We start from the raw sequence: 27,601 nt of genomic DNA, 5'->3' as shown, positions 1-27,601 counted from the left end.
GAAAGCTAAAGATTGGTTCTCCTCCAAAAATAAAAAATAAGAATCCCGCAGAGTATCCTATCTCCATCTGCACGCGCAAATGGAGATGGGATAGAAAAAAAATAAGAACTGCACGTGAACGCTCCGTGGGTTCCTTCACTGTTGCACAAACTCGCATTACGAGGCGACATTTCTGAATCGTGTTTAATAGTTCTGTTCCGCTTCCTCGTTGTGCAATAAAAAGCATTATTCAAAGTGTTGAAAGTAAAAACAAAACGTGAACCTCCCACATTGCCTTCCCTGTATGCTCGGACACGCGCAGAGTGGAGCAGGGAGCGCGCTTTTCGTGCCTGGTTAGTGGACTGACAGCCAGCTGTGCAGCTACAACAACAATCTCCTGGATTTGCTACAGTCACTTAGATTTTTGTTGGCCATCTAATGGTTATAATCCTAAAGTACTGTTCATTTTTTTTGTTCTGAAGTAGTCGTCAGCACACCGCTACAGCCAGAATCATTGACGGTTTCTGCGCTAACTAGCTTCCTTCAACATGAACCCGTTGTGTAGCAGATGTAATCTAGTGGTTTACCCCACGGAAAAAGTGAATTGTCTGGACAAGGTAAGAACACTAAAAACGGTTGTTTTACAGTCGTGGGTTTCAGAAACAGCCAGGAAATGTGTTTGTTTTTGCTCCACGGTATCTGAGCTCGGTTTTTACTCCGCTAAAAAATGAAAATTTCACGTGTTTTGTGAATGAATCGAACAGCCCAACAGAACAGGTATGTCGCTAGCATGCTAGCAGCTAGCTAACGTCTGAAAACGCGACATCCCAGCGACGTTCCACGAACTAAAAGACGACTTTTTCGTGAACACATTAAAGTGTATTTGGAGTCGAACTGATGTTTCTTCATCTTATTTTATTTTTTTACACAACTCTGTTGTGTTGATATTGATTTATCCAAAGTGGCGCCTCCGTCAACCGAGCTCAGTCTGGGCCTGGGTGGCACCACCTTAGCTTTCAAAATGGACCTTGGTTGGTACCCTTTTCCGTAAACCCGGGTTTGGGTTTGTCCCCTGAAATCACTTCACATCACAAGAGTTAATCCGGGGATTAACTCCCTATTTATTACACCCCAGGTGGCCAAGGTGGGGTGGATTGATTGTGGTCGTGTCGGTGTCTAACCGGGCTAATCCGGGTGACGATTAGTTTACAGGTTCGTTTAATTTCACTTCAAAGATCGCTCCTAATCTCAGTCAAGGTGTTAATCCAATCAGTTTTACCCACAATTACCCGGTCGAGGTCAGTGATTCACAGAGGAGAAACAAATAAAGGGAACACACGTCATCTTTCCAGTTTCGTCGCAAACTTTGAAGGGAAACGTGACCATGAACTGAGAAAAAAAAATCACTTTGCTGGCTGATGATGCGTTCAGGCTCCACTGTTAATACAATCACCTGGGTGGGGTCTTCTGTACTAGGCAATGATTAGTAGACACTGTATTTCCATGATCACTGTCTTTTAACTGAAGCAAGACTTGAATTAAATAATTTGATAGAAATTATTAATAGATTCCTATGACTGGTTTTATGTAAAAATGTCAATAGAAATGAGCCCATTAGCTAGTATTAGTATTATCAGCTCTTAAGGTGTGTTGCATCTCTGTTGCATGGATGTAACTAATGCCATTTCTAGTGTGCTCTGTTGTGGAATCGATTTACCTTCTGAAGCTCTCTGTGCGCGAGCAGCCAAATGATATATAAGGCACAGATGTCTTCAGAGGAATTAGATTTGTGTAACAGAAGGCTGCTAGTGATAAAAGTCAAATTGGCTGCAAGTGCAGCTTGAGTTTTCTTTGGAATCTGCCCTGAAGCAGAGTGCATTCCATCAGACGGACACTCCCATGAAACATGTTCTGTCAGAGCTGCTCTACCATCTCCCACGTCTGCCGCGCGTCTTTGCTGCCATTCTGCATCACCTCCTGCCCCTTCAGATGCCAAAAAAATAGCTTCTCTTTTCTTTCTAGCACATGCATTCCTCTAATTTCTTGAAGACTGCCATACTCATCAAAGCTGAGGTCAAAGTGTGGGTGCCAAGGGCTCCACCGCCTCCTCATTTGGTTTTCCACAAACATTAACTGAACCAATTCTGCTGTCCTCCTGTAATAACTGGAAAAGCAGAACTTCACTGCCTTGTTTGTTTTACTCCTGCTATCAAGTTTTTATACTCTGGGGTGGGTGGGGGGGGGGTGGATCCAGCAGGAGGAGCAGAATGCTGAGCGTAGTAAAAGACAGGAAGTGAATTTTAGTTCAATCTTTTCCTCTCTTTTCAGTAATCGATTTACCCTCTTATTTGACTTCCACTTAGTACTTTAAATACCACAGTTGTTTAAGTGGAAAGCTAGTTCATTAAGTAGAATTACATCTATTAAATTTTTTTTTTCCTGTTTGATTACAGTCTTTAGAGTCCAGGAAATAAAACATGAATAAAGAACTCAACTCTATATATGGTTAAGCAAAATTGTTTAAGAGTGTTATTACCAGCAGTCATTTTCAGAAAGACATGCTGTGGATGAATTAAGAGCTTTTGTTGAGTCTTAATCTCCTTCTCTTACAAAAGCACTTGTCTGTGCTGGAGTGTGGCTCTCCTGATTGCTCCATACTGTCTGAATTTTGTAGGACTGAATCGGAGGACCTAAATCCACTACAAAGCGCTGCACCTGCTTTCTGGGTCTTAAATAATCTACCATATTAAACATTTGGGCATATTTAAATAATGAAGTGTTGCTTCTGGTTGTTTCATGATTGCATCTTGCATCTTTTGAACTTTTTTAAGGTGTTCCCAGTGGACTTTTAACTGCTGTCTTTTAGCCAAAATCCAGAAACCTGTGTTGTTTTTTAGGACAGCAGGAGTTCGTTAGAAATTCACCTCTGAGTTGTGGGTGGGACCTTTGGTGTGGAGCAACCCCCCCCCCCCCCCCTTGTTTTTGAGAGCTCTCTGTTTACATGCTCTCCTGCTCACTTAAAGCCCCTCAAACCCCCAACCTTACATAATCCGTGCAAAAAAATAGTGAGCAATATTGGTGTGAGTCTCCTTTTACCGTACAGTTTTGAGCCAGATGCCAGCTCTGGCGAGGAAAACGACGATGTACGTGGATCTTGTCGTCTAGCTCGTGTCCCGCCCATTTGTCTGTTTCTGGTTCACAGCAGTTTTAGTATAGAAATACTCTTAAATGCAATTTTAAGCATTATTTTCCTAATAAATGTCCTTAATTGTGAGAAAAATGCCACAAGAACATGCCAAAAACACAATTCTAATCAGAGTGGGTCTTTAAGCCAGAGTGTATTTGTCTCTTACACTGGTATTAAATAGCTGGTGGGAGATTACTTTTTTGTACAAATGTAAAATACTTTTTATGTCACCTATTATAAAATAGTCCTTGCATTTTAAATATGTTAACCTTGACTTTAAAGGTAAAGCTGTATATTTGTTATTGTTAAAAAACATTTATAATGGGAAAGTTATTTTAAGTAATGTAGTTTTTCCTCAATTAAACATGTTTGTAATCTGTTTTTATTTAGTCTTGTTTAGTGAAAAGACCTTTAACTGGAGCAGAGATATATCTATTGTCAGATGTTTTACTGTTTAACATAGAAACACATCCAAAATAGGAGGGTTTGTCTGTATGTAAACTTCGAAGCACCTCTGTGAACCCTTTTGTCCTAAAGTCAGTCTTTTCTGCCAGCCTCTTCTATAATTAGGGGGATTATTCTTAGCACTGAGTCATGTGTCCAAATGCTACAAGAGGTGAGGAATCTGCAGCCGACAGGACACCTCCCTGTGATGACTCACATTTGCAAACACACGTTACAGTCAGGATCACCTGAGGTGCCGCAAAGGTTCAAGTACTCGGTCATGGTGTCAGGATTAGTCTACATTTCTACCCCCCCCTTTCAGTCAAAACTGTGTAACAAGATTTATACCGGCATGTTTAAAAACCTTAGTTGTTTAACCAGTTTAATTTAATTCTAGATGTCCTACAAACATAACACAACATTTTGTGAGCCACTGAGTTTACAGTGTGACGAAGCAGAAGTCTTTTGACATTTAACCTTGACTTTGTTCCTCTTCCTTTGTCTGCAGACAGTTTTTCTCTAAAGTTTCTGACTGAAGTGGAAACTGATTTAAACTACAGTCTGAAATGGTTCGAAAAGTTAATGTAAAATTAACTTTACCCTAGCGTAGCATGTTGTTAACATCAGATCACACAGATCTACAGAGTTTAAGACTTAAATGAAGATGAATGGCATCACGTAGACTAGAAAAAGTCCAGTCAGTCTACCTTATTAACAGCAGCCAGATGTGGGTGTCCTTAAGCAGGATGCCTTGCTCAAAAGGAAATGCCTACATGCTTGAAGAGTTTTATTGTATGGGTGTGCATGATGTGTTTGATTTAACACACGCACTTACTGAAAGAAAGGAATATCAGGGATTCTGTCCAACACTCTTCACAATAGGCCTGCACAATAAATCACAAATTTATTGTTATCGTGAGATCGAGCTGTGCAATATGCATAAAGCGAAAAATGGTGAAAATGACACTAAATGCTTACCTTAAATGTGCTAAAACAATCTTATGGCAGTTTGAAGTATTTAACAAATCAAACAAATGCCTTTATGCATTTGACCAATCACTTTGTTGACCAATCGGATGGAGCTCTTTTATCTTAGATCGCCTCCTGTGCAGACAAGGGTCATTTGGAGAATGCAGTGAACTGGAAATGATGTTTTTGGTTATTTAGCGCATCACTCTCCTCTTGAGATGGCAAATACCTTGCTTGTCCTTCTCCATGGCTTCTCCAAACTCCTGTCAGACCAGAGTTCTGGCCTTCAAAACTGCCTGCGCTGCATGCTGCTTCGACTTCCTGTCAGCTGTTTTCAGGCGTCATGTGTGCTGATGGACAGCCTTGTGCTCAAACATGGCGTTATGATCAAACTGTGGCTGGCACAGAACTCCAATAATCAAAGCACCACCCTGGTTCAGATGAGGGTGGCTGTTGCTCCAGATCATGTTCCTCCATGTATCTCTGTCGTTGCCCACGAGGGCGTTGAAGTCTCTCAGTAAAATAAAGGAGTCAGTTGGATCACTTTAGGTAACTACTGCCATTTAAGAGATCCCTCTATACATGGCGGCTGAGCTGGGGGGCTTTAAGCAAACGACCCTCTGCCTTTCACTACGGGCACCTTTTGAATGGAATAAAGTTGTGTACTTTTACATGAGTTTGGGGACATTCCATATCCCGTTGGTTAGTGTCCATCTCTATAGATTGGACTGCTGAGGCCGCCTCCCTTGACTATCTCCTCAGTCACAGAGCACAAACCTTTTGTGGTCCTTCAAACTGGTTTTCAGCCAATGGGAAGGTGATCCCATGTAGTCCTTGGCTGAGCCTGGGCGAGTATTGGAAAAAGGGACCACCAGGTGCTTGCCTGGTTGGTTACTTGTGGTTATTTAGGTTTGAGTAGTTATGAAAGAGAACCAGCACATGGATTCTGATGACCTTTTTAATAGAGTTAAGGAAACATGGGATCAAATTAAATACCTGTGGATACAATATCTTCTCAATTTTATATGATACTGAAATGGGTATTAATGTCTATTCTATTTTTAGAATAGACTATTTCTGACCCTTTGTTCTGTGCTTATATTTTCCTTAATTTTCCTTCCATTCCATTTTTGGTGTTCTTGAGAACTTTCATTAGAACTGAGTATCTTTTCTCACGCACAGACATCACTGACAGACCTTTAACCTACATACAGTGCAACATGCTTATAGAGATGCACCGCTAACACTCACACACTCATACATGTGCCCTTGAGCTGCGCTGATTCAGGGAGACGGAGCTGCTTCTCTTTGAGTGTTTCGTGTCTGGAGCTCCATCTCTGCAGTGACCTCGTTTTCCAGCTGACTATTGGATTCTGCATTGATGCTCACAATTCCAGTTCTCCCGAAATTAGAAATTATTATGAAAGTCTGCATGTAATGCAGTGTTTTATTTCTAAATTAACAGCCTGGATGAGGATGAAGGTGTTTGATGTAGACACTTTTCATCTTAAGTGTGAGATCATGACAAATTTAATTTGATTTTTTGGAAAATGCTGACCTTTTGCTTTGGCAAATAGGTGTCATGGAAACCAAACCATGGCCTGACACAGCAGGACAAACCATTTTTGTCGCACAGATGAAAAAACAATCATCTGTTTTGTTTTGTAAAAGGGCTGTCTGACTGATTTACGTGGCTTGATAAAGGTTTTTCAAATAATTACACTCCAGTTGATTAATTTTATATTTATCTGCTGTATCAGAGCTCTCCTCACCTGTGGGTTTCCACCTTCTCATACTAGCAATGTTTAATTTGCATTTGGTAAGTGTTTTTTTATCAGACCAAACCAGCATAAATGTTTTCTTCACCTTAACGTATTTCAACAGCTGTTTGCAGTTTGTCAGGTTTTGCTGCTGCTATGATGCGTCATTATCTGCTGTTTCCTTTGTCTAGCAAAAGAAAAAAAACCTTTTAATATAACATGAAAGACCAGAAGAACTTGATATCGCTACCATGTAGATGAGGTTAGTTTATCGTGGGTGTGAGTCTCGTTTTCCTTCTTTTTCCTTTTATGTTATTCAAACTCAGCTTAAGTTTGTAAATAATTTCACTTTTCTTTCCTGTTATTCGACCGTCTACCATCAATATCTGTTTACCAAATGAAAGACGTGGGCTGTCCACCACTCCAAACAGCAGTGCTCTAGTGAAGGGTTGAAATGAAAGCATGAAATTTAGATTTAAAACATTTTCAGTTTTCTATGCTTTAGCTTTTAACTTTAAGCTGAGTATCACTGCCAAAATACTTAATTAAGTTGATTTTGATTTAATTTTTATATATTTTTTAACTTCAATATATAACTGGTAGGGGTGTAACAACTCATTTCAACAATGGTTGAATACATATCATAATTTATGGTTTCCAATATCATTCATAGTGTGCATTGGTTCATTTTGAACGATCTGATTTATTGACCTAAAATGGATCCAGGTCATCTTTAGCCAAAACTTCAACCAGTGTGACTCAGAGATAAATACCTGGTACTGAACAGTGCAGGTGAAGTTTTCCAGATTCCATGTAATTCTTGCAAGATGATCAAGTTAAATTAAATACGTGCACAAACAAATGAGTAAACAAGAAGTAATGGCAAATCCATTCACATTTTAGTTTCATTAAGTTCAGCCTGCTGTTGTTTTTTTCACATCCAAAGAGTCCAAACAGAACATTACAGAGAGAACAGATCAGTTTTTGCTGCCATCACTTGTGTGTTAGTTATTTTGATCTTTTAGTCAAATAAACACACTGTACTGCAGTCGATTTATTTCATTTTGAAACAATTTTATAATGGTAAGGTTGATTCGATTGAAAGTTTTTCAATTGTCAGTTTTTCGATATACTGATCTGGTTGGATGATAAGAAATGAGTCGATTCAATGTTACACCCCTATCGAATGGCAAATGATGTATACTTGGCGCTTTTCTACTTTCCTTTAATGCCCTAAAGCACTTTACAGTTACTATCTTGTTCAATATACACACATTCACACATTCACACATTGATGGCGGCTCCGCTGCCTTACACTGGCACCAACCTATAACCACAAGTGTCTTGCCCAAAGACAGTTCGACACATGGACAGGCCAGACGGGAACCAAGCCTGCGATCTTCCAAAGGTCGACCGCTCTATCTCCATCATAACTCTATAACTCCTTATTATGGTGGTGCAGAGGTATTTATCCAATTAAATACCAAATATAATTGTATTTGGTTTGAATAACAATTTTTCACACAACCAGTGATTAAAAAATGAACAAAAGTGGAACTTTTCATAATAAATTCCTAGTTTCTTGCTCTAAAAACTAAATGAAAGCAGATAAAATAAAACAATTAATATAAAATGAAAATTAGATTGATTGATTAGATAAATCCACTGTTTTAAATTAGTGGTTACTTTATGATCTATGTAATATGATCGATTCAACTTTTCTTTATCTAAATTAGGTTGCATTTCTGAACCATCTCTTTGGTACATAAATTATTTTGGAGGACATGACATTGTGACTGAGACTAAACTCCAAACTTTGGTTATTTTACCTAGATTTATATGTTACAGGTTTTCTTTAGAGTATTTTTCGACAGGTAAAAACGATCTTTTGAATATATGGTTGAGCAAGCACAAATTGTTAAGCCATCATGTAGATTGTCCTGTCACAGTGTTAGACGGTGATTCTTTTTTTTATTATCCCTTCTACCTCTCATTGGATAAGCACATTTATTCCAGGAAATCACTCACTCATTTTCTTAGCAATGTCTAAATACAAACAAGATGCTGACCCCTAAGAACTGGGTTTTGACACCTTTAGTCTAGAAGGAGAACTTTGACTAATTGGTGCCTCATTAGTCCCGTAGCTTTGACTAAAATTTAATCTTGTGATTCCTGACATTGTGTTCTTGTGGCATCTAACCAACTTTAAGTCTTGACTTATTAAATACATCTTACTATGTCTAGAGTGCAATTGATGACCCTTGTTAGGTTTCTCAGTCCTTAAGAAAGTTCTGTTGCAACAGCCAATGCAGGACAGCTGTTACCTGTCATCTGAGAACTTGAGATAGGTTTAGAAAGATGTCCTGTTGACATTTGGGTTAGGCCTTAAAAATGAAGTGTATATAAAGTTTTCCAACTAAAATCCTTGACCAGAGTTGTTCTTTTGAGAAGTTCAATATTTGCTATAGACAAGTCAAATTTCAAAGTCCATGCTTTGGTTCATAGATGAGGCAACCTCACCTTTTCCCTTCTGTGTTAATTTGTAATTTAAACTGGGATAAATATTTAAACTAGCTTAACTATGTTTCATTCGAATGGAATAAATTTACCAGCAGCTGTTAAAAAACAATATTTCACACATATTGCAGAGCAGGTAAAGCTGTTGAGAAATCTGTCCAAAGAAAAAGGTGTCCATCTGCATCTGAGGCTCCAACTGAAGCCACGTTTCCACAGTAAAACATTCTCTTTGTGTGCTTCAGAATGATGCTGCTTGGAGCTATAAACGCACACACACATTTGCTGTCAGTGCATACCAACCTGGGTGGTCTGTGCATTCAGAAAGAACAAAGAAGGTTGTTCTTAGGACCAGCCTGAAGCCACATTTTAGATTAGCTGATAATGTCTGTGTTTTTTCCTGATCCCATATTGAGCTCAGCCATAATTGTCTTTGCAGCCCATCTGCAGCTTTTGCAGATGCTAAAAACTTTTGGCAGTTATCTGCATGCAAGGAAATGATGGATTTTCATGTGAATCATTCCTGTATTCCGGTCTGAGAAAAAAACCTCTAGATCCAAATTTGCCATGTGCTTGTTTTCATGGGAAAAACATCAGAATATGTTCTTTTCTTTCACTCTTCGTTAGATGTTTTTGTGTAAATTAGCGTTTCCTGTGTGGGTAATTTAAAGTTACACAGTTGGTGTGTAAATAGGGAGCTGGTATATTGCCCTGGACCATGTTAATAAGGACAGTCTTTCTTTTATCCCAAGGCTGTCTCCTCTCTCTGTCTTTGTACTCCTCCCTCCTTTCCGTTGATGATAGCAGAATGAACCAGATCATTTCTTCCTTCTCTGGGGTTTCCTCTTTCTCAATCCACCCTCTACTGCATACTACCTTCCCTCCATGCTAATTCACTCTGGTTGTGTCAAATTCCCTCACCACTTACTGCACTATATAGGGTGTTCGCCTTTTTTTTCGGGTTGTTAGAATCTACAATTCCAAAGTCCAGTGCCCTGAAAATTTCCCAGAAGTCTCTCCAAAAACTAGTGTGGATCCATACTAGCTAGATTGTAGAATACAGACCACAATGCATTGCATTTAAATGATTTGTCATTTGAAATAAATTATGTAAATTCGTTTTTATAAATAATCCAAGTTTTCATCATCAGAACACAGTAGATTCATAAATAAAGTTATCAAATTTGTCGTTTTATTAGGTTTTTAGATCAGCGAATGGGTGACGTAATTTGCCCGAATTGCATTGAAATTCAAGGCACTGGATATTTCTGCCCTATATAGTCTTTCTGATGATGGAGAAATGTAATTGAATTCAGACATGGCCTCTATTGGTTCATCCTATTGACTGTATAATGGAAATGGTCTGAGTGACTCCTCCCCAAACATGAAGTATGCGCCGATTCCAAGAAGCCAACATCCCATAGGCTTCTATTAAGAAATTAACAGCTATTACTCAGTCATTCTAATTTTCAGAACAACTATTATTGCTCTGTTATATTTTTTTTTACATCTTTTTGCTAATCCGAATTTTGTTGTCATATATATTTTGTAGTGCAAGCTATTCAAGTTATAAACTGGCCAATCGGATGCCTCAATGTGTTCTCACATTAAACATTCATAACGTCTGACTGATTTCATGTAGCCCACTATTTTCAAGTGGTGGAAGTGTGGAATTCCAACTAGCTCACTCCTGATTGGTGCGAGTGGTTACCATAGGAACGATGACTCAGACCTGCTCAGACAAAGAACTGGCTCCAACATGGCGATGTCCTTATTGCGTAAAAATGGGCAATTTTAAATTTACTTTAGATCACCGGACCCAGAAGTACCGGTAAGCCATTTTCTATGGGTGACATCACACTCACCCGGGCCAGTTTCAATAAACAAAGAAACGCCTGAATGGATTGGTTAATAATAAAGGTGTGTACATGTGCAGCATCTCCAAAGTTTAGACAATAAAAGAATCAGTGCGTAGCTTGAGAGCTCATTACCGCCTGTAAAACTGCAGCTCCCTTAGTCTTCCTATAGATTGTAGTAAAATGATGAGCTTAGGGGCTTCCACTGCTTCAGTATGGTTTCATACCATCCCAACATGTTTACCCAGATCCTGTCCTTGTGAAACCTCAGGGAGTACAACATGGTTCTGGCCTTAATCATTCAATTAGCTTTCATCTCCATGTTGGCGTTTGGAATGCTGGCTTTCCCTCTGACAAAGTAGGGCAACAAGAAATCTCCCAATGTCTCATGTGTTGTGTGTTCTGTTTTTTCTTTTTTTTTGACAGTACTGGCATAAAGGATGCTTCAGCTGCGAGGTCTGCAAAATGACTCTAAACATGAAGAATTACAAAGGCTTCGAGAAGAGACCATACTGCAATGCGTGAGTTGTCCCTAAAGTCATCTTTGTGTGTCGTGGAGCACGTTTTACATTCACAGGGTTCTGAAGACGCTGACAGCAGTCTTTCATCTGCGCACAGCATGAAATAGGACTGTTTCAACCCTGCTACGGCCCCTTTCTCTTCCTCTGTGCTGTTTATCTGTAACTATTTAATCTCCCCCCTAAGAGAAAAGGCCTATGGGTTGTGTGGGAATGTTCCCCCTCCCCTCCTTGGTGTGGGGAATGGATATCAACAAAGGAAATTCTTCAAGTTCCTCTACAGTGACAAATGTGGACACAGAAAACTGCCAGCATGTCCACTCATGCTTCAGGACACACTCGCATACAGAACGCTCACCAGGCTTCCCTGGAACCCCCCAAATATTTGTAATGATTTTCTTCATCTGAGCTTGAGAGGTGGAGCGGAGAGAAGGCTTCCAGTTCTGACAAGCTTGTTTTCTGAACTGCTGATAGCGTTTTCGTTTTGGGTTTTAGTGGGAACTAAAGTGAGTAGAAGTTGACGCGTGTTTGTCTTTCGTATGGGGACTTTTGCCTTTTTCAGGACTGATTTAACGGCACGTCAACACGTCACACTTTTTCTTTCAGTTTATTGCATTAGAAGAAATTAAAGAACTGTGCCCGCATGTTTGAATTAGGCATAAATATTTAACTGCTGGGTCAGAGTCTCAGTCAATAATTAATAGCCAACTGTTCTCATAAAGTTGCTGATTTAATTGCGGGTTTCTGCATTTGAAAGCTTGTTAGTTCACTACAGATGAACTAACGAGGAAAGGAAATTCAGAAGCTTCTTTTCTTTTCCTCATTTTATTCATCAGTTTCCTTTTAGACTCTGAGTCACTATTCCTGAGAAAACGTCTCTTTTGTAAGAACTTACAGCCATTTCTGTCAACATGGATGTTAAAGCTGAGCAGAGAAGATCCCATTGACGGTTGTGAACAGCCTATTATATCAATAGGTTGTTTGATTTAATAATTCATCTCTGCCTGGGGTTTAAACATGACCCAGAATGCACAGAACCAAACACCTGGCAGAAAGGAACACGAGCTAAATAGAAATATTATGAAATTCTTTTTCATGTAATAGACTCTTGGTATGGTTGGATATCGCTGCCAAACTACTTGCCAATATTTAAACACTGATGAAATGTTGTTTTTGAAAAGCCCAGAAATTTAAACTATACTGGGGTGGACATTTCAATAATAGGACATTTAAAGCTTGTGGCTTACAATAATAAATGAATAATCTGCTTTAAATTTTAATTTATTTGTGCAATAGATGAGATGATAATGCATTTTTAAAGAGATTTTTTTCCTAATTCAAGGTGACTAATAGCGCCTACGACGGAGTATTAGGGCCACCAAAAAAAAAAAAAATTAGAGCCACCAAAAAAAAAAAAAAAAGTAAAATTACGAGATTTTATCTCGTAAATTTAGGAGATAAAAACTCGTAAATTTACGACTTTTTATCTCATAAATTTACGACTTAAAATCTCATAAATTTACGACTTAAAATCTCATAAATGTACGAGAAAAAAGTCGTAGATTAAGGAAAAAACACAGAAGTTGTCCGTTTATCGGAACCTAGCTTGAAGATGAAGTATGTGGAGCCTTTTGTGAAGCTTCACTTCCGGATTATTATAGGTTTAAAACAAAGAGATTCTGAACCTTTTGGCGACTCAAAATCAGATTATTTTCCGTGTAGCAGTCTTTCCGGGGTTCAGTGTCAGTAAAGCGGAGTTTAATATGTAAAATAAGGAGCTCAGAGACACGTTTGGGTGTAGACAATCGCTGCAGCCTTTATTCTCCTTTTCATTCACATATCCTGAAGTTCATTTGTCTCATTACGTCATGAACCTGTCATCCCAAAACCAATGCGGAAGTAAACAGTGTTACAAACGCCCCTTCCTGCAGATTAAATGTCCCGTTTCAGCATAAAACAATAAAGAGGAATGAAAATAGTGTTTTATATTAGCTTTGGAACGTTGAAAATGCCAAAAAAAAGTGCTCCTCCTTTTGTGTGACGGAAGCGTCACACAGACGTAGAGTCTTGTCTTTGGTGGAGGAAGAAAGGATTCAAGCGAACAGCTGCAGGGACACAGACGACGGCTTCATCGGACTGCAGAGATCCTGCAAACCAACCATCAATAAATAAAACTTTAATGAATCGTAAATCAAACAAATGACCTTCCAGACATTTGGAACGTTATCAATAAACATTCAGCTCACCTGTTCAACAAAGTTTAGTCGGTCTTCTCTGCGGCTGCACGGCGTTCACCTGCTGCTCTGCATGCTCACTTCCACTGTAATCTCCTAAAATTACGAGTTTTTTTCTCCTAAATTTACGAGTTTTTATCTCCTAAATTTACGAGATAAAATCTCGTAATTTTACTTTTTTTTTTTTTTTTGGTGGCTCTAATTTTTTTTTTTTTTTTTTGTGGCCCTAATACTCCGTCGTAAGTGCCACACCTTTAACCTTTTTCATATTTTCTTCACCTTTTCCTTTTACCAAAAAGAGATTATACTTGTTTCAAAAATAAATTACACTTTAAAAAAGCATTTAAACGGCTGTTTTGCATATGTAGTTTATATGTATTGTAAATATGAGCATTTCTATGGAAATTGTGCATTTATGATGAGCTCTTAGAACTGTTCTGCTTCCTCCTTTGACTAAGAACTGGTTTATTCTCTGGGTGCGTTTGACCTGAACGGCATTACTGACTCGTCAAAGTCACAGATTGTAGTTCAATACATACAGTGTATGTGACTAAGGCTTAAAGTACAAAAAAAATAAACTACCTCTGCAAACCAATAGGTTACCATGATGGAGTCTCATGATGTTGATTCAAATGAACGTTTTCTTTTCAAGGAGGATCCAGACTGTTGTGTTCCTTCAGGCTTGGCACATAACGTGTATCGAATCAAATACGCTGTTTTCTGGTTAGCGGTGGGTCTTCATGGCCCATTAGTTTTTAGTGTTTGCCACTCAGGGATGAACAATCTCCTGTACACATCGCCTCAGCATCGGAGCAAAGTCCTTCACAGGTTGTTTATTATGGCGACTTCTGTTTGTTGAAATCAATCCTCCGACGAGTAAACGACATAAGAGAGTCGCCTACTTCTGGAGATGGAATGTAAGCCATGTTGTGCACAGTTATCCTGTTGGCTAACTGCTTTATTGTTACTCTACGATGTTTGACCTTAATAACTGATGCAGGCATTTGCTTTCACTGCGCACACACACACACACACACACACACACACACACACCCTCACTGGCTTGAGTCTCGTCCTCTGTTGGATAATACAACTGTGGGAGAATTGTGGGAGATTGAGAGGGAAAGATAAGCAAACAGGAAAATTCAGTTTCCCCTGGAGTCTCAGAGGAGCCAACGGGTTAACACATGCTTAACAGCTGCAGTTGGTATGATGTTGGGCACTGCTTTTGCACATTTTACGGGATTTTGTTATATGTAATGATGACTTCTGTTGTTTGGGGTTAATCCATCTTTAAAGCTACGGAATGGCTGATTCCTGTTGAATGATTCATGAAAACCTTTTCAGGTGTCCCAGGTGTGAAGTGGACCAAAGCGTCTCCTGGTTCCACTATGCAAACAGGCGTCCCTCCATGCACAGTAGGAAGCTTGTGTGTGTGTGTGATCTCGCACATGTGCAATAAGCAGGCCCCTCACCCCCACTGACAGTCATGCTTCTTCTGGGTTTGATGAAGTTTTGTGCATGTCCACTCTCCTCACCCCCTGTGTTCATTTTCTAATGCTCACAGTATACTCCTAATGAAAATGAACAAACGTGATTGGATCATTTGTTGGTTCAGAAAATACAAAGAGAGTAAAAAACTATCTGAAAATATACCTCTGTTTATGTGACAACCCATCTCCTACCCGTTAGGAGATGGGTTGTCACATAGGACCTACCCCTAAAATAGTTATGTCGTTTGCATAGTATCAATAAAGATTCCCAACCTCGTCCACTAACTTCACCAACCGCCATATCTGATGGTACTTCTGTCAGGTAAACCTTTAATACTGGAACTTATGTTGACATTATTTTGACTACCATCACTCCTTAACCGTTTACGCGATGAACCATTGACTGTATATGAGAACCGGACTGAGTGAGTGTGATGTCACCCATAGAAAATGACTTACTTCAAATGAAATGGTCAATTCAGGTGCCATTTTGGAACCTGAAATCGTCAGTAAGCACCGATTGGTAGAGCTGATCTGAGACGACATTTCTATGACAGCCACTCTCGCTAATCACAAGTAAGCTTCTTGGAAGGCCACACCCCTACCACTTGAAAGTGTGCTCAGGGGAATCTTTTAATCAAACGCTTCAATGGTTCAAAGTGAGATGCTTGAGGCATCTGATTGGTCAGTCTATAACCTGAATAACTTGCATTGCAGAAAAAAGATCATGAAAAAAAATTTGGATTAGCAAGAAGGTAAAAAAAAAAAAAAGAAGCAGATCAGGAATGGTATTTCCAACTAACTAAAAGAATGACAGAATAATGTTTATTTCTCAATAAACAGTCTATGGGATTTCGACTTTTTGGGATCAGCTGATACTTTCAACTTTGAACATGGGGGGGAGGGGTCAGTCAGTCCATTTCTCATTTACAGTCATGCAATTAACGTAATTCCTGCAGATTCTGAAGCAGAGAACGCCAGCCTTGCATTAATATGTATCACTTTAGTCATCAACGTAAATCAGCTGATTTTGTTGCAGAGAAAGGGCTTTGCACCGTTATGCAATGCTACATTAGCAGCGTGTTGCATATTGGCAAAACGCTAATGTGAAAAGCTGCTTTTCTCCGCTTCAGAATCGGCTTATTGACATTGATAACATAAATGGTTGAAGAGTTTCGGTATGTCAAAGATGGTGTGCTATTTAGGTGACGCTGGTGAAATCTCTGGTGTTAAAGGGTTAAATGTAGAGGTCAAAATAGGCCAAGGTGAACACAGACCTGACTTAACAGATGGATGCACACCCAAAAGCCAAAATGTATCATCACGGCTTTACAGTTCTTTTGTTGAGTCTCTTGTTGTCTTGGAAAGCATAAAACGTATGCCTAAATAGGTTAAAAAAAAAAAGCATGGGTGATGCCTGGAAGCTTTTGAAAGGCCAACTTTGAGGCAAGCTGGGAGCTGTAGTCCATTAGAGCTGTTAGCTGCTCTCCCACAGGGCCTGTGTCATGTGCTTTCGCTGCCTTAAGCACCACATTGAACTTACTGGCAAGCACTGCTGTTTGCACTTGAGGCTGCTTCTGCTCCAAAGGCTTCAGTTTAAAACTCCACTGGCTTTTACTGGTAATAGCTTTACAAGTCATGATGATTGCTAGATTTTTTTTTGCATGAAAACCTTGTTCCCCTTTTCCTCTAGGAGGTGTGTGATGATACTTTAAGCACAATAAAGTAAAACGAAAGAGACCCCCCTTCATGCCCATGACGTCACTCACAGTTCCAACTGTCTGTGTGATCGCTGTTGCTGTGTCTGCTGCATGCTGTTTTTCTTCCACAGGCCTGTAGCCACATGCAGCAGAGTACCGTACATTCTTCTTCTTCTCTTTTCTGCACCTGCTGTGGCTCGCCTCCAAATTCTGGAATCCCGAGGCTCTCGACCCCTCCACAGCCCCTTCCTGCACTTCCTCTTTTTCAGACTACCTTGGCTTTAACTGACAGAGCATTGTGTTTTGTACTGACTTGCTTTTTGTCTACAGGGCCCCTTAACTCCATCTCTGGACCACCTTGAATCACAATTGCCTCAGTAGCGAGGCCAACAGGCTGCACTTCTTGATTTATGCTGGTTTTTTCCCTCACAGAAGTAGGGAGAGCCTGAGCAGAGCTGGCATCTGCCTGTGTGTTTACCCTCTATTTATATTCACTGCTGTTTTCCCTGTGATTTCTTTTGTTTTTCTTTCAGACACTACCCCAAGACAAATTTCACCTGTGTGGCTGACACTCCAGAGAACCTCCGCCTGAAACAGCAGAGCAAGATGCAGAGCCAGGTAACTTCACGTCATTGGCTAAGCAGAGGATTATTTATTAACTGCCAAATACTGTGTCCTAAAAAAACCTACAAAAAATAGTATTTTGAATTTGTTATGCTTCCTTTCCACGGATCAGTCAGATAACCTTATCAGACCAAATGTGCTTTATTGCCTTGGCGGCTTTAAAGTCTTCAGAGAGACACCTCAGTGTTTAGCATGAAGAGATATTTCAAAATAAAATCTGATCATTTTTAAGTTTTTGAATTGGAAAGTCTAGGACTGAACCATTAACTGATTAAAGGATGCAGCGTCTTTGCTTTAAGCAGGACATGCATGTCTGCTGCGACATTTTAAAAAATGTGGCACTTACATGTATGGGTTTTGATGCCACTTTTTAAATTCAAAATTTCTTATAAACACTAATTCTGCCCTCACAAAAACACCCTTTCCTTCTAATTTGCAGTTTTTAGGAGCATAAAACACCTGTTCCTGCAGGATTTAAATCGCAAAGGTTCAAATAGATTCCAACATTCAGATGAGGGAAAAAATTTGACTGAAATATTGTTCTAAATTGGGTCATTCGCTAAATGGACAGATATGTGCTTATTTTTTCAACTTTATATAGAGATATAGAATAACTAAAACACTTTGTTTTACTTCCAATAATGTTAATTCTTGAGATTTGACTATTTTCTGTCTTCTTTTTGATTTCGCCTGTATTTTTAACAGTATTAGGTGAAGTTGTCGACGTTCGAACTTCAGTGTTAACAGAAAGACTAAGTCCGGAAAAAATCATTTATTTAAAAATAATAATAATTTTTTTGTCTCAAGTTAAAAGTGATTATTCTAAACTGGGTTGTGAAACTCGAAGACTGGAGAGTGATATGAGGTCTCACCATATTCTGGTCTTAAGAGGAAGCAGCACTTTCATTAATGTTTCCAACAAACAGATTAGACTGTGGGTTTATTTGAGGAGGGGGTTTGTGGTGTCTGAGGGTAGTGGTCATGTGGGGAGGGGGATGACAGAGGCATCAAGGGACAGATGGTGTTTTCCACACATCTAAGCAGCCCCCGCCCCCCTTTAAAAACACCCGATATGAATTGAAATGACACACATTTGAATCTGGAGATAATAACACAAACAAGGAGTTTTGTGGGCTCACAAACTCTTTTGTATCGGTTTTAAAAACCCAATGTTCATTTTAGAGCTTAATATTGTAACTTTCAAGTAGGAAATGGACATTTAAGAGCTGGATTCAGTCTCACAGATGTTGTTTTTCTGCAGTGAGAAAGTTGAAAGTGCGACAGAACTGGCTGTCTAACCTCTTAGCATCAATGGTGCTGCGTTGCTACAGGAACCCTATTGCTATGGTAGCAGGGTAGAGGTTTGTCACACCGCATTACAAGACTGCAGGAGAAACGGAAAGAAGGGAAATAAAGAAACGCAAAAGAGCCAACTGGGGAGGAGAAGAGCGACGAAGCGCACATGAATGAAAGGAGGATGAGGCAGGAAGGCACCAAAGAGGGGAGGGAAGGAGAACAAGTGAGAAATTAAAGTAACCCCCCCCCCCCACACACACACACACACACACACACAGTGGTCATACAGGGGCAGAGGAAAGGATTAAAACGAGGAGAAGCTTTAGCGCCGTGGTTGACTGTAAATCAGTAAAATATGAATGAATGAAACAGGAGCTTCACAGGGAAGGATTGTGGGCGGGGGAGGAACGCAAGAGAATGATTGGTGGAGAGGAAACTGTGGCTTACACCCTGAAAGACAAAGGAGATGGGCTTGGGGAATGGAAACGAGGGGGAGGACCAAGTGTTGACTGAGAGAAACAAGAAGGAAGGGCAAGGATGTGATGAAGGCACATAAATCTTCACTGAGACATGTATTTGATTTTAGAGAATGCTAAAGTTTATTTCTTGATGACTTCAGGGTTGTATCTGAGCAGATTCCTTAACGCACCCGCTCACCATCTGTGAATCGCAATCGCCTCTTTTGGTAATGAGGCGAGAGGAGTGCTGTCAGCACTCGGTTCAGCGGCGTCAGACGTTATTTAGACGGGGTGAGGGGAAGCGGGAACGGAGCTCCGTTTTCCGGTAACGACGGCGCCGCGCAGAGATGAAGCAATCGTCATGGAGGAAGGAGCAAGGGCTGGTGTGGGGAGAGGTGCAGCTGAAATGTCATGATGGTTAGAAAGACAGGATGTGTCCGTTTAAAAATACTCCTTCCTGTTTCAGGTTTGTAAAGTAGTGTATGCGGTTGTGGGTTTAAGTACTGGAGATGATTGGGGGGGGGGTTCTCTGCTCTTGAAATTTCTAAAGCTTGTGTCGTTTGGGTTGGACATTTCCTCCCCTGCCCTCGGGGTGAGAAGTGGGCGGGGACGACAGGGAGCAAACACACATACGCTGTTAGTCACTCCTCACTTCAGCTCATTTTGACCAAATATGGTCGCTCCAACGCCCTTATGTAAAGCTCATGAGCAAACAGGAAGTGAACATCCTCACTAAAGACTGTGTCATTAATGCCGGCTTTGGTTTACAGAAAAAATGACACAACTTATTCAAATCATATGGTTAAATTTGCGTTAGTTTAATGTCAAAAGTCCTAAAGAAAATGTCACCTTAATTTCATATAAAAACCCAACGTGTAATGGAATGATTATTTTGTCTATAAACCATTTCCTCGATGCTATAACATAACTCAGGAGGATTTTTTCCTGCTAAATTGTAAGATTTATTTGATAACACTTCTATATTTTCCTTTTTTCATCCATAATTTCTTAAAAAAAAGATTTGAAAAAATCCTTTAGGATTTTAAATATTATTCAATTGTTTGTCCTTTAATAAATCCATGTCTAATTCGCTCGTAATGTTTGTTTTATTTTTATTTTGCCTTAGGTTCTCTACAGGGAGGATTTTGAGAAGAATAAAGGCAAAGGGTTCAGCGTGGTGGCAGACACGCCAGAGTTGCAGAGAATTAAGAAAACACAGGACCAGATCAGCAATGTAAGTGACCGAGCCTCAGCCTGGATCCTCCAATCCCTTTGTTCAGTGACAGTGGACTCTGTGGAGACAGTGGATTCTCTGCTTTAAGGTTTTGGCCTTTTGGGGTTTGGGTTCTGAGCCGTTCCTTTTTATTCCATCTTAAAGCTTCTCCCAAGATCATTTCATAGTATTTAAATGTTGACATAACCTTGAACACGATGGAAGGTCAGGCCTGATTCTTCTTACTTCAGTCCATTTTTGATTTTTCTTTAAAATATCTTCTTTATAATGACATCAAGCTATTTTTAATGTCTGTTGCATTCAGGTTATATGTATTTTTTCCTGATGGTTCTTTGTTATAGCACACACAGATTAACCTCTAAAGTTGACGAACCGATCCTTGGCCTCATGCCTGTTTTCCAGTTTTGGTCTTCCCTCCCTGTGGCTAGATTGAGTGTAACTTTAGGAGCACTGACCCATTTATCCACTTTCTGTGTGTGTCATTAAGCCATGCCAGTTGTTGGGGTGCATTGTGGGATTTGTAGTTGGGTGGTGCTGTGAGTTTGAACCATTGACTGTATATGTCACCCATGAAGAGGGCTTACTTTCAGTTCCAGCAACACAAAGACAATTCAGTCAGCATTGTTTTCAATACAGACGTCGCCATGTCGGAACCAGAAATGGTCAATGCTTTAGAATCTCTCAAATGTTCTTTAGGAGTTCATCGGTTTTAATCTTTTAATGAAAACGCTAAGAATAAGTTAAAAACAAGATTTTCATGGGAGTGGATCTTTAAAAAAGGTATCAGAGCCTGAATGGTGATTCTGACAAATAAAGTGACAGTAATAGCAGTTTAATTCTCTATTGGAGTCTGTGGGATTATGGCTTCTTAGAACCAGGGGGCACTTCCTGTTTGGAACGTAAGGGGGAGGGGTCAGTCCAGTTCAATGGCTTCACAGGTGGAGCATCCTTTTAGACAGTCTGGTGCTTTATAAATGAAGTGAGCTTTTTGTCATAACCCTGAAAGTCAGCAGCTGGAACGGCTTCAGGCCAGGGATTTTGTTTTTCTAGTCAATTTTCTAGTGGGTTTCACTTCCTCTGCCTCAAGCCCCAAAGAACACATGAAAATTCTTAAAGCGCCATTGTTTGTCTTTGAACCGACCACACCATCTCCTCTTTACTTCCCTCTTTTTCTGTAAATACAGCAAAACCATTTTGAAAACGGGTACGTTGTTTACCTCGTCCTTCCAGTATCTCAACTCTGCTGTGAAGGCTTTAATTTTCTTGTGAAACACCCTCACGCATAAACACGTCATTATGCTTTACCAGCCCTGCACCAACCTCACTAATGGCATAATGAGTGTGGAGGACGCTGCATAATTACTGCTTTCATATAATGAAAGATCTCGCACGTTTGAGATTAAAGAAATATGTAAGAAGAAAAAAAACATTTTGTGTGTTTGTTTATGTGCGCACACTAACGAGATCTGGGAAAAACAGAAGAGGGTTCAAACGCATTTTTATTTACAGCTGATGAGCATCTGTGACCGATTACAACATCGTTCCTCGTCAGTCATTATAGACACGTAAGATGAATGCTAATGTTTGGGGGGGTTTTCTCTTCCTTTTCTAGATACTTTTACTGTTTTTCTGTTTAATGACTCGGCTCACGCTGCCCTGTTCTCTGTTCTTTTTTTCTTTTCTTGCCATGCAACAAAGATCAAAAGTGTGCGTTATGAGGTTTTGGTCATTTCACTTCCTGTAAACCGACATGCACACTCAGTCGGTTGGATCTTCTCCATCAGAGGGAGCTGAAATGATCTCACTCTCACAGAGCATATTGCACTTGAGAAGAGCCTCTGTGTTCTCTCACTGACTTGATCCGCTGTTCCTGGACAAACACTCCATCCTCCAGTCCAGGCTGCTGTGATTACACTCCCTGAGAAGGACGCTGGCACAGTGGGCCCTTTGAGGCTCGGGTAGTAGCAGGGCTGTAAATCTTGACCAAAGCGCTATGAGTGGGGCCTGTTGTCAGCATGGAAATGGGAGGGGGGGGGGATTATTTAGTGCAATCACAGGCGACTAACCCAGTTTCAGTTTTATCAACGCAGAATGTTTGGTGTTGAAACACTGAATTCTGCTTGTTGACGACTGTTTGGAAAGATAAAATTGATTTTCAACTCTAAAACTTACAAATTAAAGCCTGTGTTTTAACCTAATTGAGAATGTTCATTTATCAATTGCTTTGGGGTTTGCTTCCACCCTCTTTACGTCTGCATTTCCAGTTAACTCTGCTTCTTTGAAACATTGTTGCTGTTTCTCCCTTCACCTGGTGTCTGGTGTGCAAGCTGTGCAGCTCTGAGCTCACCGTACTTCCTGCTTCTGAGATGTCATTTCCTCTCAGCGTCAGGCAACTTCCTGAGCCTTGACTGCTGGAACATCAATCTGCCCCACCTTTCTGCACAAACAGCCAGGCCGCAGAGCACGCTGGAGCCCCCTGGTGGATGAAAAACTGCACGCAGTGACCATAAAAAAAAGGACATACGAGTTTGATCTTTGTCTTCATGCATGATGTTGTTTCAGATTAAATATCATGAGGAGTTTGAGAAGAGGAAGATGGGAGGAGAGGCTCCACTTACGCCCACTACCCCCAGTGCAGGTAGAAAAAAGACGTCATTTATAGATGTGCTGTTGTTTCTCATTTTAAATAGAAATGACATTAAAGGTGTCCCTCTGTACTTTGTGTTCATGTAGAAGGGTGGATCTTTTATCTAAATGTATTCAAAATGTGAGCAGATTGCTTGAGCAAATGGAAAATAGTTTTTTTTAGAAGTTATTTTAAAGTGATAAACCATCTCTCTTTTGCATGATTGATTTGCAACTTCACACAGACACTCATTGTTCAAAAAAAAAAGAAAAAGAAAAAGTTGTATAACAGGAAACTTTAACAGGGGTTGGATGTAAATCTTAGATTTCCGTGTTCTTGATATAAGAAGTGTGACCTCATTAAAGGATCTGAAATCCAATTTTTTTCTGTATGTTAAAATTAGAATCTGTGAGTGCGAGAAAATGGGTTTGCTTCTCATTCTATTGTTCTTTTTTTTGCATTTCCCAGGAGCTTTCCAACCACCTGCAACCCCTCAGAACTACCATTACGAGCCCACTCCTGAACCTGTGCGCCAGGCAGCTGCTGCTCCTCCTCCCAGTTCTGGGGTTAGTCATCTCAAATCTACACAACCAAGACTTAAACATTATCCACATAATGTAGTTTCATCCAGGTTAATATTGTGTTAAAATGTTTAAATCCGCGTTCACATAGTTTTAATGGTAAGTCAATGTACATACGCCATCCAACGTCCTGCGGCGCGTTTTGAGCGTCGAGGCACGGCAGTATAGCAGCAGCACGTTTCAGGTGTCGCAATGCTTCCAGAGTTCAAATATCTGTACTTTGGCGATGAATTTGCGTTGCGTCAACCAATCAGAAACTCTGCTTTGGCCCGTGACTTGTTGAGGACGTGATCAGCAGATGGAGTCCAAAACCAAGGAGGAGAACCTGATTTTTGCAGCCTGTTTTCCACCTGAAGTTTATGATATTTTTCCTATTGTCAGCAAGTCTGGGTCACAGAGACAGACGTACCGCTGAAAGCGCCGTCCTTCCTGGCTTAGATGGTGAAACTCACCGTACTGGGAGAGTCTCTGAATGAACCCAGACATGGAGACGTCTGAGACAGACTCCTTTGTAGAACTATTCACAATAAAAAAGCCTGATCTCTAGGTCTCATCTGTGTCTTCCATGCATTGACTGTATATGAGATGTACACAGTTCCGTGTAGCAATGAGGCTAACATTTTTTAGCGGTAGCTGCTCCCACATGAGGTGGCAGCATCAGGTTTATGAACCCACTTTTCACAAGCGTCCTGCAGAGAATGGGACGTGTGAATCACTTTCAATGTGAACGCAGCATAAAACCTATTTGAGGTTCAAATAAAAGAGTTTTTAGAAAAGTGTGACTGTTGTTGCCGACACGTTTAGAGTCACACCTCAGAACTAGCTGACCGATTTTGTTTTTGTTGACAGAAGGTATACAGAGCAGTGTACGACTACTCGGCCGCCGATGACGATGAAGTGTCTTTTATGGACGGGGACGTGATCGAGGACGTGCAGCAGATTGACGAGGGCTGGATGTACGGCCGCGTTCAGCGCACGGGCCAGCAGGGCATGCTCCCTGCCAACTATGTGGAGGCCATCTGAGTGAGCAGGAAAGAAAGCTGGAAAGAGGAGGACGAGGAGGAAGTAGTGAAAGGGAGGGAAAGAAGGAAAAGAAAAGCCCAGTGCCATCTCATCTTAACGCCGCTTTCTCTTAATTTTCTCTTATTCCCTAATCTGTCCTGTGACAACCTGAAACCTCTCCCAAAGCATCCCCGCTCTGCTGTCACTGTCCACATCCATCCCTCTGCTTCCCTGTCCGTCTGTCTGTGCTGACGTCTGTCTGTTTCCTCGCTGTCACTCAAAAACTGAAAGTCTTAAAAAAAAACAAAAAAAACATCACTGATAGCAGTATGTCAGGGGTCATGTTGTGTCGCTTTTGCACTCAACAATCATGAACAAAAAAAAAAGACGAAAAGTGCAAAAGAAAATTCCCCACGTTATTTTACGCCGCAGAGGCTGTTCTGTGGAGAAAATTTCCCTTCTTGGCTCTTTCCTTTGGTTCGTCTGGCAGCTTGATCCCATCCGGACTGGAACCAGAGCATGGAGGGTTTTCGATTCGTGCACATTCCTTCAAACGCAACTGTGCTGCTGTCGCACCAAACAGCCGCACAACAGTTGAAACTGAGAGGTTTAATTTATTTATAGGTAGACGCACGTCTCATGATTTTCTGCACAAATGGGCACCCTCATGTCCAGCAGTGCATTGTGGGTATCTGTGTGAAACTGGAAATCGTAGCCCAACTGAAGAGGACCTCCTGTCGTTGCCTTTCTCAGGGGTCTCTGGTGCAAGTGGAGGATCAGGGACAAGTTAGGGGACATTTATCAGTCCATTTCTTGGAGCCACACTGATGACACCAACACAGTGCGCTTTTGTTGTGTACACAACACTTTTTCATGTTCTTTCCTGTCTTAATGCCTTCAAACCTTATTCACAAATGATTGCCAACTAAAATTCCACAGTTAGGACAAATTATTCCCCTTTAAAAAAGAGAGAAAATGAGTTTAATAGACAGAAGCCCAAGCACAATTCTGTATTACAAATCATTTGAGTTTGAATGAATTTCTCTTTTTTTTTATGTGAGAACATTCCAGTTCTGTTTTTCATTTAATCTAAAAAATGTTTGAACCTTTGATGTGATAAATGTTGTCTTAATGATGCTATTCCTTTGCCTTCCTTGTTATCAGATGCCTGTTTTTAAAAAGAAAAATGTCACAATCTTCTAAATAAAACAGTGGCTTGTCACAGTTGATATAGAATGATGCATTCAGTAATGGATCAGATAAGGGAATAATAATCCAGAATATTGTTAAGAAAGCTGGTTTCTTATGGGGGGGTCATAATTCCTGAATAATCATCTCTGTTGGTGTTTGGCTCCCCTTACCAAGCATTTCCCTCTTATACAGACTTTCCACACTCTCTGAGCGTCTTAACCCTTTGAGGAGGGGTTCTTCATTCCCTGGCGGGGTTGAAAACTCCAAACAAACACCACCCCCCTTTCCCTGCTACTTTATATCCTGTGATGAAATGCAGCTAACTTGATCGGGGGGATTTTTTTAAGATGACGAACCCATGCAGCTTCAGAAAAAGAAGACGAAGCTCCAACTATGTAGCTCGATGACATTGTAAAACTGTATATGCACCATATGTGTATCTTGGAGGGAGGGGGGGGGGGGTATAGGTTATGGTGCTCTGGGAAGGGAATGGCTTGCAGCTGAAAGTGCTTCATTTTTCTGTGAATGTGAGGAAGTAATGCGGCTTTAAGAGAACTTTAAGTATTTCCCAGGTAAACGAGGGAAAAAAGGTGAAAAACACACGAAGCATCTAAAAGCCTCCACGTGTGTTTAGCATCTGCTGGATTTAAAAAAAAAACACAAAAACAAATGTTGGATTGGAAAAAAATATTTTGTATTCTTTTTAGGGGAATTCATTCATTTAATTTGCTTAAAGTTAAGTTGCTATGGCCCTTTATTTAAGTTTCAGAGAAGCTGATTGCCCCCAGTTCAATTCAACTGTATTAAAGTCTTATATTTTAACCTTTATTCCCAATGAGATGGAAAGAATAAAATGGCCAAAGACTGGCACCGCTGTTGAAGCTGAGGAAGGATGTACATGTCCTGTGGGGGGCGATATAGAGTCGGTGCTCTTAATCTCTGTTTGTAAGGCAGGGCTTGTTAGTTTGACCTGGATATATTGGCCAGGAGTTGACCTCTTTGCTCCAAATGCCGTTCATCTACTCTGGCATTACTACTGAACCGTAACAAGCATCCTAACCTCGATTCCCCTCAATTCTCCATCCTGTCCCACCACCCACCCCCAACCCTGCTACGGTCCCTTACTCCTTCCGCCTTCATCGTAGGTTCTTGTGCTTCTAATGAATCATTCCCTGCTTCTATGATACTGGTTGTATACTGTAGACTTCGCAGAGTGAAATTATGTAATCCACAATTGCAGGTTTAGCACTCAGACCAGTTCTGTGCATTCCATCTTTGTTTTGTTTTTGATATATTTTTTTTAATGAAAATAAAGAATATCATATTGTCATACATTTATTCAAAACTCAGATTTACGGACCTGATATCATCTCCTGTTGCCCTATTACAGCACTTCAAACTGTACTTAAGATTCTGCAGACTCAATAAAATGTCATTTTTTTCTCAGAACGCTGTTCTTTGTATTTATTTATAAATATTTTAATGAACACCTTTTTTGTCCTGCTTTACGTCAAAGGCATTTTAAAACCAATTTAGGGTTTATTTAAATTTTCAGCTTCAAAATAGAGTAAAAGAAAAGCTTTTTTTTCCTTTAGTGATGCTTTGTGCAGATTTTTGGTCAGGGCTGCTCGGCGCTTTGGTTTGTGGGTTTCTGTCGTTTCGTGTTATCTGCTTGTGTTAACTGATGAGGTGAATTTCCATTTTCATGTAAAACTTTAATTTCGTTTACCCTCAGACGCACCTGAGTGAGTTTTTACTTTTTGCTAACATGCTAAATCACAAAATAAATTAATTTTTTGCACCCAACCGAATTTTAATGTTTTCTCTTAAAGCTTTTGTTTTGATTTATACATATTTATTGAACAATCCTTAGTGAATACAGATTTATCTATGATTATCAACACATTGATTAGAACTTGGTTCGAAACGTGTTTT

General features: G+C 40.2%; 1 protein-coding gene across 1 annotated transcript; it reads left to right on the top strand.

The window, feature by feature from the left end:
• Positions 1-302: 302 nt before the first annotated feature.
• On the top strand, positions 303-27,112 carry lasp1 (LIM and SH3 protein 1). The gene is made up of 7 exons (XM_011477912.3): positions 303-596; positions 11,136-11,230; positions 17,188-17,272; positions 20,159-20,266; positions 22,829-22,904; positions 23,361-23,458; positions 24,323-27,112. Exons 1-7 carry the CDS (start codon positions 528-530, stop codon positions 24,494-24,496), a joined length of 705 nt encoding a protein of 234 aa, XP_011476214.1. The 5' UTR covers positions 303-527; the 3' UTR covers positions 24,497-27,112.
• Positions 27,113-27,601: the final 489 nt, after the last annotated feature.

Source organism: Oryzias latipes, chromosome 8 (genome assembly GCF_002234675.1).
Source record: "Oryzias latipes chromosome 8, ASM223467v1".
In the NCBI taxonomy this organism is placed as follows: Eukaryota; Metazoa; Chordata; class Actinopteri; order Beloniformes; family Adrianichthyidae; genus Oryzias; species Oryzias latipes.
The sequence above is the reverse complement of the archived record's forward strand: the minus strand, read 5'-3'. Positions and strand labels throughout refer to the sequence as shown.

Excerpts from the sequence above, each read along its gene's own strand:
- lasp1 (XM_011477912.3), top strand. The coding sequence starts at position 528 with ATGAACCCGTTGTGTAGCAGATGTAATCTAGTGGTTTACCCCACGGAA. Across the intron at positions 597-11,135 it reads AAGTGAATTGTCTGGACAAG|TACTGGCATAAAGGATGCTT; the intron begins GTAAGAACACTA and ends TTTTTTTGACAG. Across the intron at positions 20,267-22,828 it reads CACAGGACCAGATCAGCAAT|ATTAAATATCATGAGGAGTT; the intron begins GTAAGTGACCGA and ends ATGTTGTTTCAG.